Here is a 16,211-nt window from a genome sequence, read left to right as displayed (position 1 = left end):
TGTGTGTGGGTGTGGGTAAGTAAAGAAATAAAACAACAGCAAAAAGACATTTGAAAAAAGAGTAGCAAGGCTATATACAGACACCTGTTAGTCAGGCTTATTGAGGTAATATGTACATGTAAGTATTGTTAAAGTGACTATGCACATATGATGAACAGAGTAGCAGCAGCGTAAAAGAGGGGTTGGGGGGGCGGGGCACACAATACAAATAGTCCGGGTAACCATTTGGGCACCTGTTCAGGAGTCTTTTTATCTTACACTTGGCACTCCGGTAACGCTTGCTATGCGGTAGTAGAGAGAACAGTCTACGACTGGGGTGGCTGGGGTCTTTGACATTTTTTAGGGCCTTCCTCTGACACCGCCTGGTGTAGAGGTCCTGGATGTCAGGCAGCTTTGCCCCAGTGATGTACTGGGCCGTACGCACTACCCTCTGAAGTGCCTTGCGGTCGGAGGCCGAGCAATTGCCGTACCAGGCAGTGATGCAACCGGTCAGGATGCTCTCGATGTTGCAGCTGCAGAACCTTTTGAGGATCTCAGGACCCATGCCAAATCTTTTTAGTTTCCTGAGGGGGAATAGGCTTTGTTGTGCCCTCTTCACGACTGTCTTGGTGTGTTTGGACCAATCTAGTTTGTTGTTAATGTGGACACCAAGGAATTTGAAGCTCTCAACCTGCTCCACTACAGCCCCGCCGATGAGAATGGGGACATGCTCGGTCCTCCTTTTCCTGTAGTCCACAATCATCTCCTTAGTCTTGGTTACGTTGAGGGATAGGTTGTTATTCTGGCACCACCCCTCCAGGTCTCTGACCTCCTCCCTATAGGCTGTCTCGTCACTGTTGTGTTGTCAGCAAACTTAATGATGGTGTTGGAGTCTTGCCTGGCCATGCAGTCGTGGGTGAACAGGGGGTACAGGAGGGGACTGAGCACGCACCCCTGGGGAGCTCCAGTGTTGAGGATCAGCGTGGCAGATGTGTTGCTACCTACCCTTACCACCTGGGGGCGGCCTGTCAGGAAGTCCAGGATCCAGTTGCAGAGGGAGGTGTTTAGTCCCAGGATCCTTAGCTTTGTGATGAGCTTTGAGGGTACTATGTTGTTGAATGCTGAGCTGTAGTCAATGAACAGCATTCTCACATAGGTGTTCCTTTTGTCCAGGTGGGAAAGGGCAGTGTGGAGTGCAATAGAGATTGCATCATCTGTGGATCTGTTTGGGCGGTATGCAAATTGGAGTGGGTCTAGGATTTCTGGGATAACGGTGTTGATGTGAGCAATTACCAGCCTTTCAAAGAACTTCATGGCTACGGACGAGAGTGCTACGGGTCTGTAGTAATTTAGGCAGGTTGCCTTTGTGTTCTTGGGCACAGGGACTATGGTGGTCTGCTTCAAGCATGTTGGTATTGCAGACTCAATCAGGGACATGTTGAAAATGTCAGTGAAGACACCTGCCAGTTGGTCAGCACATGCCCGGAGCACACGTCCTGGTAATCCGCCTGGCCCTGCAGCCTTGTGTATGTTGACCTGTTTAAAGGTCTTACTCACGTCGGCTATGGAGAGCGTGATCACACAGTTGTCCGGAACAGCTGATGCTGTCATGCATGCCTCAATGTTTTTTTGCCCCCGAAGATAGCATAGAAGTGATTTAGCTCGTCTGGTAGGCTCGTGTCACTGGGCAGCTCGCGGCTGTGCTTCACTTTGTAGTCTGTAATAGTTTGCAAGCCCTGCCACATCCGACGAGCGTCTGAGCCGGTGTAGTATGATTCAATCTTAGCCCTGTTTTGACGCTTTGCCTGTTTGATGGTTCGTCGCAGGGCATAGCGGGATTTCTTGTAAGCTTCCGGGTTAGAGTCCCGCACCTTGAAAGCGGCAGCTCTACCGTTTAGCTCAGTGCGAATGTTGCCTGTAATCCATGTCTTCTGGTTGGGTTATGTACGTACAGTCACTGTGGGGACGGTGTCCTCAATGCACTTGTTGATAAAGCCAATGACTGATGTGGTGTATTTCTCAATGTCATCGGAAGAATCCTGGAACATGTTTCAGTCTGTGAAAGCAAAGCAGTCCTGTAGTTTAGCAAGGTGCGGGACTCTAACGGCTGGCCATGCCTTCCGCCTGGCTACTCCAAACTCGGCCAACTGCTCCGGACCCCCCCCGCAGTTACTTGCCCAAGCCTCTCCAGGTTCTCCTTTACCCAAATCCAGATAGCAGATGTTCTGAAAGAGCTGCAAAACCTGGACCCATACAAATCAGCTGGGCTTGACAATCTGGACCCTCTATTTCTGAAACTATCTGCCGCCATTGTCGCAACCCCTATTACCAGCCTGTTCAACCTCTCTTTCATATCGTCTGAGATCCCCAAGGATTGGAAAGCTGCCGCAGTCATCCCCCTCTTCAAAGGGGGAGACACCCTGGACCCAAACTGTTACAGACCTATATCCATCCTGCCCTGCCTATCTAAGGTCTTCGAAAGCCAAGTCAACAAACAGGTCACTGACCATCTCGAATCCCACCGTACCTTCTCCGCTGTGCAATCTGGTTTCCGAGCCGGTCACGGGTGCACCCCATCCACGCTCAAGGTACTAAATGATATCATAACCGCCATCGATAAAAGACAGTACTGTGCAGCCGTCTTCATCGACCTTGCCAAGGATTTCGACTCTGTCAATCACCATATTCTTATCGGCATGCTTTTCAACCGTTCTCTGCCTGTACCCGCACACCTGACTAGCATCACCACCCTGGATGGTTCCGACCTTGAATATGTGGACATCTATAAGTACCTAGGTGTCTGGCTAGACTGTAAACTCTCCTTCCAGACTCATATCAAACATCTCCAATCGAAAATCAAATCTAGAGTCGGCTTTCTATTCCGCAACAAAGCCTCCTTCACTCACGCCGCCAAACTTACCCTCGTAAAACTGACTATCCTACCGATCCTCGACTTCGGCGATGTCATCTACAAAATTGCTTCCAACACTCTACTCAGCAAACTGGATGCAGTTTATCACAGTGCCATCCGTTTTGTCACTAAAGCACCTTATACCACCCACCACTGCGACCTGTATGCTCTAGTCGGCTGGCCCTCGCTACATATTCGTCTCCAGACCCACTGGTTCCAGGTCATCTACAAGTCCATGCTAGGTAAAGCTCCGCCTTATCGCAGTTCACTGGTCACGATGGCAACAGCCACCCGTAGCACGCGCTCCAGCAGGTGTATCTCACTGATCATCCCTAAAGCCAACACCTCATTTGGCCGCCTTTCGTTCCAGTTCTCTGCTGCCTGTGACTGGAACAAATTGCAAAAATCGCTGAAGTTGGAGACTTTTATCTCCTTCACCAACTTCAAACATCTGCTATCTGAGCAGCTAACCGATCGCTGCAGCTGTACATAGTCTATCGGTAAATAGCCCACCCATTTTTACCTACCTCATCCCCATACTGTTTTTATTTATTTACTTTTCTGCTCTTTTGCACACCAATATCTCTACCTGTACATGACCATCTGATCATTTATCACTCCAGTGTTAATCTGCAAAATTGTAATTATTTGCCTACCTCCTCATGCCTTTTGCACACAATGTATATAGACTCCCTTTTCTTTCTACTGTGTTATTGACTTGTTAATTGTTTACTCCATGTGTAACTCTGTGTTGTCTGTTCACACTGCTATGATTTATCTTGGCCAGGTCGCAGTTGCAAATGAGAACTTGTTCTCAACTAGCCTACCTGGTTAAATAAAGGTGAAATAAATAAATAAAATTTAAAAATCTGCTTCATCTGACCATTTTTTTATAGACCGAGTCACTGGTGCTTCCTGCTTTAATTTTTGCTTGTAAGCAGGAATCAGGAGGATAGAGTTGTGGTCGGATTTACCAAATGGAGGGCGAGGGAGAGCTTTGTACGCGTCTCTGTGTGTGGAGTACAGGTGATCTAGAATTTGTTTCCCTCTGGTTGCACATTTAACATGTTGATAGAGATTTGGTAGAACTGATTTAAGTTTCCCTGCATTAAAGTCTCTGGCCACTAGGAGCGCCGCCTCTGGGTGAGTGGTTTCCTTTTTGCTTATTTCCTTATACAGCTGACTGAATGCGGTCTTAGTACCAGCATCTGTCTGTGGTGGTAAATAAACAACCACGAAAAGTATAGCTGAGAAATCTCTAGGCAAGTAGTGTGGCCAGCAGTTTATCACAATATACTCTACTTCAGGCGAGCAAAATCTAGAGACTTCCTTAGATTTCGTGCACCAACTGTTGTTTACAGTTAGTCTGTCTTACCGGAGTGTGCTGTTCTATCCTGCCGGTGCAGCGTGTATCCCGCTAGCTGAATATCCATGTCGTCATTCAGCCACGATTCCGTGAAGCATAAGATATGACTATTTCTGATGTCCCGTTGGTAGGATATTCGTGATCTTAACTCGTCTAGTTTATTGTCCAATGATTGCACGTTGGCGAGTAATATTGACGGTAACGGCAGCTTTCCTAGTTGTCTTCTGCGGGTCCTGACGAGGCATCCGGCTCTTCATCCTCTGCGTCGCTTCCTTTTGCGAAGAATTTGGATGTCTGCCCTGTGGGGTGTTTGGAAAATATCGTTTGAGTCCTTCTCGTTGTTGTTGTTGTTGTTGAAGAAATCTTTGTCTAATCCGAGGTGAGTGATCGCTGTCCTGATATCCAGAAGCTCTTTTCTTCCGTAAGATACGGTTGCAGAAACATTATGTACAAAATCATTTACAAATATTGTGGGAAAAAAACACATGATAGCACAATTGGTTAGGAGACTGACAGACTGACCAGGTGAATCGAGGTGAAAGCTATGATCCCTTATTGATGTCAATTGTTCAATCCACTTCAATCAGTGTAGATGAAGGGGAAGAGACAGGTTAAAGAAGGATTTTCAAGCCTGGAGACAAATGAGACATGGATTCTGTATGTGTGTACTTCAGAGGGTGAATGTGTAAAGTAGTAGGTGCCAGGCACACCGGTTTGTGTCAAGAACTGCAACACTGCTGGGTTAACACTCAACAGCTTCCCATGTGTATCAAGAATGTTCCACCATTCAAAGGACATCCACCCAACTTGACCCAACTTTGGAGTCAACATGAGCCAGCATCCCGTTGGAACGTTTTCAACACCTTGTAGAGTCCATGCCCCACCAAATTGAAGTGTTCTCTCACTGTCATGAGTGTTGTGGCAAAGGGTGTGCACACTGTACACCATGCACTCAGTGATCTTTTAATTGTAAGCTGCAGTCTACCACCACTAGAACTCATTCCAGTAGTTGAAATACTGCATTTCTGCCCTGACTTGCTACACAGCAGTCTTTATACTTACACAATACAGATGGTGCCTAAACTGTTTGGTTTTTAAAGAAATACAGCAGAGTGATGTTTATAAAAATCCTGAGTTTGTCTAAGCAACGATTTGCTGCAGGCAAAAACAGATCATAGATGAATGTGCCATAATATACCGTGGCCAATGCAAGTCAGGAACATTTATATGCATGGGTATGAGTGTAGTTAAATTATCTTTGGGAGAAGGAGTTGTGGGTAGTTCGAGGCAGGTAGGTTTGATGCTGTGGGTGTCCTACTAAAAGCTTTGTGCTGGTTATCCATGGGGACAATGGGGGTCTGGGCCTGGCTCACTCCTCCCTCCAGGTGAAATTCCAGCTCTGCTGTGGAGCACTTGATTATGTAGTGCCTGAGGCCCTATTGGCCCAGTATCTCTGTGCAACGGCGGAGAGGGGAAGCTGTCATAGTCTGCGTATGAACATGCAATAGAGTCCATTTCAACGACAAATTAAAAACATTATAAAAGCCACAGAATCTTAAACCTTAACGATCAATAAATAAACCTCAGGTATGTGACTAACTTATAATAAATATGAAATGCATCTTCTATTACTGCTCACGTTCTTTTTATGGAATGAAGAAACGTTTCAGGTTTTGTTATCAGTGACAGCGGATTTAAGCTTTGAGGAAGTGTTTGTAGATTTCTGTTGACGAGGCCTTGTTGTACAGTGGCTTCATTTGGGTCTGAGAATATGATATGTAGCTGGTAATAGCATCCTTGTGTTTGCTCTATGGAACACGTTAGTGTAATGGTAGAGTAGATCCAGATATCTGGATTGTCATTAGTGAAGCAAATGCTTGTGAATGCCCAATGTTTACATTAAAGATCTCTGTTGACTGTCAGATGGGCTAATCAAAATGTATGGTAGGGTCAAGACCTTGAAGTTTCTCATTTGAGAAAAATAAATAAACACTTAATTTTGTACAGGTTTATCAGTGTTGTTCATAACACTACACTTCCTGTTTAATGACATTGTCAAACAATAGCAGGGTGTGATTACCTTTTCACATTCACAAAGAGGTGAAGGGAACTTTACTGACCCTCCCAATTCTAAGATGTGAACACACAAGGTATGAGTCAATGCTTGTCATCTTATCTCTACAGTGTGTGCTTGAACAGTCAATGCAAATCAACACTGATAGAAAAAGCCCAGGAACCATTTGCACATAGAGAACCCACAGCGCCTTAGGTCCTGCATGGTTCACTGCATTACAAAGTTCTCAGAGGGAGGCTGGGAGTTTGAAGGATGTCTCCTCCTAAAGAGCCTTGTGGGACAGAGCAGTCAGCCTCTCCTCCCCTTATCCCTCTCTACTCAGCTGTCAGCCCGGTGTTTACCTCTGCCACCATGGTAACCTGGAAACACAAGCAAAAATATAAAATATGGCGGCATGCACATGGAAAACACCTGGACTGCTGAGACTTTTACTGCCAACTTTATAGTGGAAATGTTTGAGGAAAAAGGCACACCAGTAGCTGGTTTTTGGTTCATCTAGGTTCAGCAGTTGGATCTATTTGACATAGTCTGCTGTATGCCTAATGTCTGGCTGTGCAGCACTTGCATATACTTTATTATGCCAGTGTTGAGAAATCAGCATTTGAGAAATCAGCACTTCAGAGGACAAAAGTAACTTTGTTTGACATGTTTGCTTTTACATTTTCTTTGTTGCATATACATTGTACACACATTTTTCATACACGGTACTGTTTTTGCACAGTAGTTACCAAACAAATACTGTTTTTTACATACATTACATATGGATAGGGAGTACTCAGACATTTCCAGCATACATTATAAATAGTGTTTTCAGTCACACCGATTACACATGACTATCCTTTAATCCCACCCCTCAGCTCCTCTCATCCCATCCCACATACACTATATATACAAAAGTAAGTGGACTCCCCTTAAAATGAGTGGATATGGCTATTTCAGCCACACCCGTTGCTGGCAGGTGTATAGAATCGAGTACACAGCCATGCAATCTCCAAAGACAAACATTGGCAGTAGAATGGCCCATACTGAAGAGCTCAGTGACTTTCAACGTGGCACCGTCATGGGATGCCACCTTTTCAACAAGTCAGTTCATCAAAATTCTGCCCTGTTAAAGCTGCCCCGGTCAACTGTAAGTGCTGTTATTGTGAAGCTGAAACGTTTAAGAGCAACAATGCCTCAGCCTAGAAGTGGTAGGCCACAGAATCTCACAGAACGGGACCGCAGAGTGCTGAACCCCGTAAAAATCGTCTGTCCTCGGTTGCAACACTCACTACCGAGTTCCAAACTACGTCTGGAAGCAACGTCAGAACAAAAACTGTTTATCGGGAGCTTCATGAAACGGGTTTCCATGGCCGAGCAGCTGCACACAAGCCTAAGATCACCATGCACAATGCCAAGCGTTGGCTGGAGTGGTGTAAAGCTCGCCGCCATTGGACTCTGGAGCAGTGGAAACATGTTCTCTGGAGTGATGAATCACGCTTCACCATCTGACAGTCCGATGGACGAATCTGGGTTTGACGGATGCCAGGTGAACGCTACCTGCCTGAATGCATAGTGCCAACTGTAAAGTTTGGTGGATGAGGAATATTGGTCTGGGGCTACTTTTCACGGTTCAGGCCAGGCCCCTTAGTTCCTGTGAAGGGAAATCTTAACCCTACCGCATACAATGACATTCTAGACGAGTCTGTGCTTCCAACATTGTGGCAACGGTTTGGTGAAGGCCCTTTCCTGTTTCAGCATGACAATGCCCCTGTACGTGCACTAAGCGAGGTCCATACAGAAATGGTTTATTGACATCGGTGTAGAAGAACTTGACTGGCCTGCAACGAGCCCTCACCTCAACTCCATCGAACACCTTTGGGATGAATTTGAATGCTGACTGCAAGCCAGGCCTAATCGCCCAACATCAGTGCCCGATGTCGCTAATGCTCTTGTGGCTGAATGGAAACAAGTCCCCACAGCAATGTTCCAAAATCTAGTGGAAAGCCTTCCCAGAAGAGTGGAGGCTGTTATAGCAGCAAAGGGGGGGTCCAACTCCATATTAATGCCCATGATTTTTGAATGAGATGTTCGACGAGCAGGTGCCAATTACTTTTGATCATCTATTGTATGTCCGTAGAACACCCTGATTTGATTTCCAATTGCCATAAACAAGCTACATGGTGGATAATACCAGAATAAACACGTATATACATATATTTTTTTATAGTTATTATTTTAACTTATACATATGAACAACAACTTACAGACACACACAAACAATGATTACATCCCATCTGCCCAGACCCACATGCTCACACCCCCATCCCTAGTGCCTGCATTATTGTTTGCCACTAGGCCTTAAATTGTACCAATTTGTTTTTCTCCATGCTATTTCAATATTTAAATACTAAATCGTTAGATTTTTCCATTGTGTCTATCGAATAGATTGACTTCCAAGTTTTTAGAATAAATTATCTAACGTTTGTCATTTGCAGCAAATGGTTGTATGCCAACATCCTGTTGGCAAGAATTTTGTAATCAGCATTAATACTCTTGTTGTATGCCCCTCCTATTTTGTCTCATCAAATATTTTAATGCACAGTAATTTGTCTCTAACTTTGGCAGCATTACACTCGGATGGTCAGTTAGGGGAATTTTACAGCGCAAGCTGTAATTTCCAAGCCATATTGCGGCCTGTATGTATTTTTGCCTCTAAGATATTTAACAACCAAATGGATGCTCCATAATCCTCATCTCATCTGTCACAGGATCCCAGCATCCCCCTGAAAATCTTCAGCCCAGCTCGTTCTAATGCCACAGCAGTTGCCATGGAGATGGCTCTAGGAGGGGATGGGCAGTGGTATAGTATGCAGGGACTTTAGGCTTCTCTTGTGGACACTGCTGACATTTTCAATTGGAAACAGAATGTGGAGGTTTATAGTAACACTGTATGAATTATGCCCTTTTTGCTTCATTGAAAGTGTTATGCATATTTGCGGAGACTGTACAATCAGCCAGGTCGCCTATGATACAAGTCAGCATTCGATGTCCATCCATGTCTGAGGACGTCGAGAGATGACGTGGAAACCGGCCACTAGGGGCAACCGTGAGTGCTGTTACCTTCAAGTAGGCTTTGGTGTTGTGGATGGAGATGGCGGACAGTCATAAGCAACTGCCTCTGATTTCAAATGTTGCATGTTCAAATCCAGCAAGATACATTTATTTTTGTTTTAAGCCCATCCCAAACCTTAACCCTTACCTTAACCATTCAGAGTTAATGCCTAATCTTAAGAATTTTGGTGTTAATGCCTTAACTTAACTTTACTTTGATGATTGGAACAACTTCAAACTTTGACGTTTGAGAAACATGGATGAACGTCTAATACCGTGAGAGCTAGTTGGTACAATTATACACTTTGCATTAGTATCTTACTCATCTGTGAATTCGAATGACAATCACATAAATAATGCCAATGGATTCCAGGTGATATTATTTGATGGAGCAATATGAATGCATATACATCATGAGTGGTGTCAGTCAAGCATAATGATATGCGAGTTGAGTCCATACTGTGTATGACACACCATCTCCATTAGAAATAAAAGGTAAAACATGTTGATGTGTGTGGACACAGGAGTGGATTACTTGAACCCCAGAGACAGAAGGCTATTTGCTATCTCTTTGACAACTCTTTGTCACATCCTTTTCTAACTCACACTAAACATACGTGTGCCACATGGAGCATCATCAAAAGGTCAATGATGTTATTGTTAGAACATCTCCTCTTTACTCTCTGACTCTTGTATTCTTATACAGAGTAGTGAATATTCTAAAGTGATATACTAAGATATTGTATGCATGCATAGACTAGACCCCACATTGGGTTCTCTCAGAATAATGGCTGTTACAGTTCATTCTGTAGCTATTGTTCATCTTGTGCAATTGAATATAAAGCATGCACTTTAATTGACTCTCTTTGTTATGTTGATTTGATTAGTAGTGTAAGGACATGTTATGCCTCATCTTACAGGTATGGTAGTGGTTTAGGTGTGCACATAGACCACAACAACTGATGACATGAGCAGTGGATAAATGCTTTTCTTGGCACTATTACAGCCCCCAGGACTGTGTGTGAATAAGAAACACCTTGAGAAGCAGAGTATGTTTTGTGAACACATTCACTTCTATGATATCATATCTCCAGGGTCATACTGATCCTGTAAAATACCCCAAAAGGCACTGTGTTAAATTGCCTTCTCTTCAGCATCAGTCTGTAAGGTGCAGATAATGACGACAGTCATTCACCTGGCGCCACCTGAGGGCAGTTGGGGAATCATAATGCCTTACTTACCTACGTACTTTATGGCATAATTATTAAAATGTCCTTTTACCTTTCAATATTTAACACAAACTTCCATCAAAAAGAGATGAACACTAATAACAAATGGTTCTATATTGTACCAAATAAGAGTTATTTGGCTTGTAACCATAGCGGAACCCTTTTTGGCGCTTAAATTTTTTTTTTTTAAATGGAAGTTTCTATAAAGAACCATGCTCATAAGGTTCTAAATGAAGCCTGTATGGTGCTATAAAGAACCCTTTCCTAAAGTTCTATAAATAATCATAAAAAAAAGGTTCTATATAGCACCAAAAAAGGGTTACGCTATGGTTACAACCCTTTTTGGGGCTATTTAGAATCCTTTTTTCTGGTTCTTTATAGAACCTTTATGGAGAATGGTTCTATAAAGAAAATTTCTTGGTCTCAAAGGTTCTTTGTAGATCCTTTTGAAGAGCCACACAGTGTATTTTTTTCTGGTGATCCATATTATATTGTTAATATTCCATAAGTGTTATTATTGTTTTAATTGACAAGTTGAATCAGATGTTTTAGCTCTGGAACTGGGGGTTGCTGAGGAGAGAATAGAGAACCACTGACTTAGTCTAACGTTCTCAACTGACACAAGGCCATACGTGACTATTTCACAAGACACCTTCCCTGGTCATAGTCATATATGAGAGGTAATAGCATAACACAACAGATTACGTGAACTGGAATGACACTCTCACTCACGGTTGCTCAAAAAGAGCCATGAGCAAACCAAACAAGCAAATATTCTAATGAGCCACCATCCCTACATTTTAATTATCACAAAAAGAGCAAAGAACCCTTTTGTTAACAGTAAAGACCAATTGAAGGGCTCAAATATGTATTTAAGTCATTATGGTTCCTCATAGAACCATCACCCTTCCCAAATAACCCTTGAACCCTCTTTTCTTAGTGTGTAGCAATGATTTACATTATGTTTGAATGAAGCACATAATCTGCGTGGTACCTGTGATACAATAAAGAGCACCTTACCTTGTCCCATATTGTCATAGATCATGAAAGTAAAATTAAATTTCAGGGCTCTTTCCCCATTCTCACTCCAGCTGAAATATAGAGCCCATGGGGCACATTCGCCACAGCCCTCATAGCAATACCATAAGAGCAGTGATTGTCATTCACAGAATCAATGTGCAACCTATCTTGCTTTTTGGATTAATAACCTAGCTGCCAAACAACTCTACGCAAGTTAATAACAACTGTGTTTAGGAATTCTGGTTCTGTTTATTATGTTTTTTTAAATAACAAATAATGACAGAGGATGTATTAATTAGTGGATTAATTCATTCTAAGTTTACAATTGTATGTAAAATCACTGTGTTTTCAGAGTACTTTGAGTATTTATTTAGTCATTGTTCCTCCTTTTCCTGCTTTTCCCTGATGGGACCGGACAGAAGGGCTGGGCTGTTCTTTGGCGGTCCGCCCTTTTCCATATCCTATAAATAACAGCTATTCCAAAGAGCAGCACCATTTTCCATTCATACATTCCTGGCAGTACCAGTCAAGTCCACCCACTCACTTCTGCACCTCCAACCTGACTCATGTACTGAGAAGACTGTTGGGAAAGGGTGTGTGGCAGGATGCTTGAACACATCTCACACAGGCAAATAGGCAGGTGTACCACACCCATATGCACACAGACACAGACTTTCTATAAGCTTTTACATACTCTCACTCATTCATGAATTCATTTATTATCTTATCTATTACATATATACATCTAACCACTAAAACAAGCAGCAAACAAGCTGAAAGTCTAACCCTCTAAAATTAGAGGTTGAATTACAAATGAAAAATTGACTAGGTGACAAACAAAATCAGTGAACTGTAGATTGATTATTGACACACCAAATGATCTATTGGTGTCTTCTTATTGATTAACTGTAGTTGAATAATGTTGATCCTGACAAGTGGAATTACTGTCAGAAGCTAGTCATCGAACAGCACTTGTGAGGACTCTACATTAATGAAAAACTATATGCAGAATAGTTCTGTTGAATATTGATATATGTCCCACTTGATAAATGTCCCCAACCGTTGACCCAGAGTAAGTGATTTAAATACACAAGTAATTGGCAATGTGCCAATAATTGGTCAGAGTTCATGAAATGTTTATAAAGGAAGGTTAATCTTTCACCTGTGTTTTGTTTTAAATGATATAGCATTGCCTGAGTTCTCCTCTCTCTCCATGCCCTCTACACCATAACATCATTTGAATTAATGGGCACCCAACAGAATATGATCTTCTAGTGTGCAGGCAATTATTAATCGCTGGCAGAAACAAATTACCTTCCTCTATTCACCTCAGTGATGTTGTTACTCATGCAGAAAAAAGGGTAGAGGGAAGGAGGACATCCATGTGTTTTAAATTACAGAATTGATTTCATTATTTGCAACATTTGCTTCAACGTGTTTCACTGAAAGAACTGTACACAGATTAAAATAAATTACTTTGCACTGTGAAATCACACATAGGCAGGCATAACAGTGGAACAGCATTTCATTTGGACTGTGACACACTGTTATAATTTACAAAATCTCACCTCTAGAATTGTAAATGAAATTGCATACATTCCATTCGTATCTCTATCATTTCCTTGAGTGCTGTCAAAGGATCAAAGCATTATTATTTAGGCACACAGGAAAGCAATAGATATAAACTGTTGTAGAATGATAATCAGCATTTGTATACTTCTCTCACCATGAAATGCTACTGTTGAAGGCCCTGCTTATCACATCCCTTACCAAAAAAAACATGAACAAATCATGTGGGGAAAAACGTCATGGGACTGATTTTGGCTTTTTTACGCATCATGATCAAATCGTCTATTACTGACTTTGTTGAGCTTCACAATCAATTTGAGATACTTTCAGATGATTTGGACATGATGGAAAAAAATGCTAATATCAGTCCCATGACTTGAATGGGATCTGTACTATAAATGCTAAAACTTTAGCATGTGGAAACAAAGGCAGGGAAATTAAACCAAAGCATTAACTGCTGTCATACCATGTCCATAGACTGCTTACAGGGTAAGGAAACGAATGTATAATTTTGCAATTTGGGTGAACTATCCCTTTAACAAGCACTAGTTATACTGACCAGGTTTATGGAAAAACAAACACTAAACTACTATAAATTTTCCCTTTGTAGATTATCACCTGTCATATGGCTCTCTGTTGGACACACGGATGTCCACTGCTTGGGGGCTCGGGTACACATAATGACAGTGTAAAAAGGTAGAAGTTAGAGGTTGCTGGAGTGTCAGATAAGAGAGTATTTTTTGCTCATAGAAGACCAGCTGTGATATCATGTCGAGGCAAAAGGTCATGGTCCTCAGTCCTGTCTACTTCTCACTTAAAGACCATTGACTAAGCTAAAACTAATATAATCATCTCAGACCTCAGTTATGTGGGCAAACAGAATAATAGGATGGATGATTTAATGTGTGCATGTATATCATACAGGAAGGATTTGTTACGGTAATTGTTGGCATCATGTGGGCCATTTATTTAATCATGTTGTTCACAACATTGAGTAATCCATAGCAACACACAGTGTGTTGCTAATATCTTGAAATGGCCCTTTTACTTTAGGCTCTATGTGAAATGATTACTATTTTGAATAGGCCTATAAATTAGAATGAACAACTTCCCTATATCAACGTGTATGTTGTATAGAGAGAGTCTATTCGAACGCAAGTCAGTTTAGAATATGGTGCATGCTACACATCGCCACTATAGGCCACGGCTCTTAGTGGTTGGAAGAGGCGCGGACTCAGAACATACTAGTAGGCTACACAAGTGGTGGAGGGAGTGAGTGTACTGTACAGCAGGCTACAAGGACCATGCCAAGTATAGCTGGAGCAGCGACGCCGTGGCAAGGTTCTTATCGATTATTTTTAGAATCTATGCATTGTTACGCTTAACATTCGTAAACGAGCGTCAAGATTCGTAAAACATGTTATTTGAGAGAAAACCCGGCGTCTGTTATTCTCGTATGCATATGAGAAAATCGTCGGTGAGTTCATGTGTCTTATTCGACGAAGTGGCAATTTTTAAAGCTTGTGGAGTGGAAGACTTTTGGAGTCTGGCTGTATATTTACAGTCATAGTTTGTAAGATGTAAAGCATAGGTTGAAAGAGAAAATAGACCGAGACCGTGCGTCAGACACCCACTGAATGTAGCCTACAGGGGAAACATAGTCGGTGTCTTCTATGTTTATCTCCGGGCTGGCCGGTTACCCTCTGGCTTTCGTTTCTCGCTGTGATACAAAATAGCTTCTCAAAAGGATGCAGGTGAAAAAACAAATGTGTTCCGACAGGAGCCCCGGAGAGAGCATCCGTAAAAAGTCATCATGCTTCTCAAACATCAAGATATTCTTGATATCGGAATGTGCCCTGATGCTGGCACAAGGCACTGTTGGAGCCTACCTGGTGAGTGAAACATTTTAAACTGTGTCATTGTCTGTCATGTCTCTCATGAGAACATCTTGCCAGACGCATGTTTTATATGCATTTTAGTATTTGGGCCGTTTTATCTTAGCTATAACTCTATATCCGTGCCAGTAGTGTGCGTGTAAGCAAAGTGTCTGTCATGAAACGTCTAACAGCTGTGACATAATGAGATAATGTGTAGCTAACCGGTTTAAGAAGGCTTGACATCAAACCGTTTTTTTTTATACGCAGTAGCCAGTGCCCATACACATCTGGGAGATGCAACACATTTTCGTCTGGTTGCAGTTGAACATTGACCGTTTGTCAACAGCAAACATAGCATATTTCTCCTCTGTCAACAAAACAGTTGTTGATGATTTAATCTCCTAATGCCGCACCTAAATACTCCAATTGTCCAAAACAACATTCAGATTCCATAGAGGCCTAAATGAACCGGTGACTTGGTAGAAGTCTATGCGGCAAAGGGCTCCTATAGTTGTAATATACAGTAGTGTAATGTACTGCAATAACACCATTTATTGATGTAGATGAGTGAAATGTTAGGTCCCTACCTGTAATAGTGTCAGGCTTGAAAGCAATCCTATCTTGATTAAGATGAGCAGGCAAGACTATTCAACTCTTATCTCTAGTTCAAACTTGATGGTTTTGATATTCTGTAGGCCTACTTGGTTAAGGCTTTTACATTGTTTTAGTCCTGTGGTGATAAAAAAATTTTTTTACCACAGTTCTCATATCAAATGAAACAACAAATGATGGATGAGTAGGTTATTTTAGGTCACATGATGGGCTAGTGCCACTTCCCAGGGGAATCAAAGATGTAAACTGAAATGCTTTAGCCTTATTTGGAGTGGAACATGTCATCTATTCTGTAGCACTGAACTGAAAGCCTCCTCCTGGCCATGGGAATGTTCATGGCATGTTGGTATACAGTCAGAATTTCCCCTGTAAGGAGAGAACTTGGATTTTTAAGCCAAAAGTACAATTAACGAGAATCCATCACATCCTGCTTTTGATAATGAGTTTAATGACCCCAAATTATTGAGTGGAATGTTTTCCC

At 42.3% G+C, this 16,211-nt stretch overlaps 1 protein-coding gene across 1 annotated transcript in view; it reads left to right on the top strand.

The window, feature by feature from the left end:
* Positions 1 to 14,422: 14,422 nt before the first annotated feature.
* Positions 14,423 to 16,211, top strand: part of slco3a1a (solute carrier organic anion transporter family member 3A1a) — a 52,993-nt gene continuing 51,204 nt past the window's right edge. Inside the window, exon 1 of the mRNA XM_024423565.2 lies at positions 14,423 to 15,133. Within this exon, the coding sequence (XP_024279333.1) occupies positions 14,990 to 15,133 (144 nt within the window). The 5' untranslated portion in view covers positions 14,423 to 14,989. The remainder of the gene's footprint in view (positions 15,134 to 16,211) is intronic.

Source organism: Oncorhynchus tshawytscha, linkage group LG06 (genome assembly GCF_018296145.1).
Source record: "Oncorhynchus tshawytscha isolate Ot180627B linkage group LG06, Otsh_v2.0, whole genome shotgun sequence".
In the NCBI taxonomy this organism is placed as follows: domain Eukaryota; kingdom Metazoa; phylum Chordata; class Actinopteri; order Salmoniformes; family Salmonidae; genus Oncorhynchus; species Oncorhynchus tshawytscha.
This window is presented reverse-complemented; position numbering and strand designations above follow the sequence as displayed.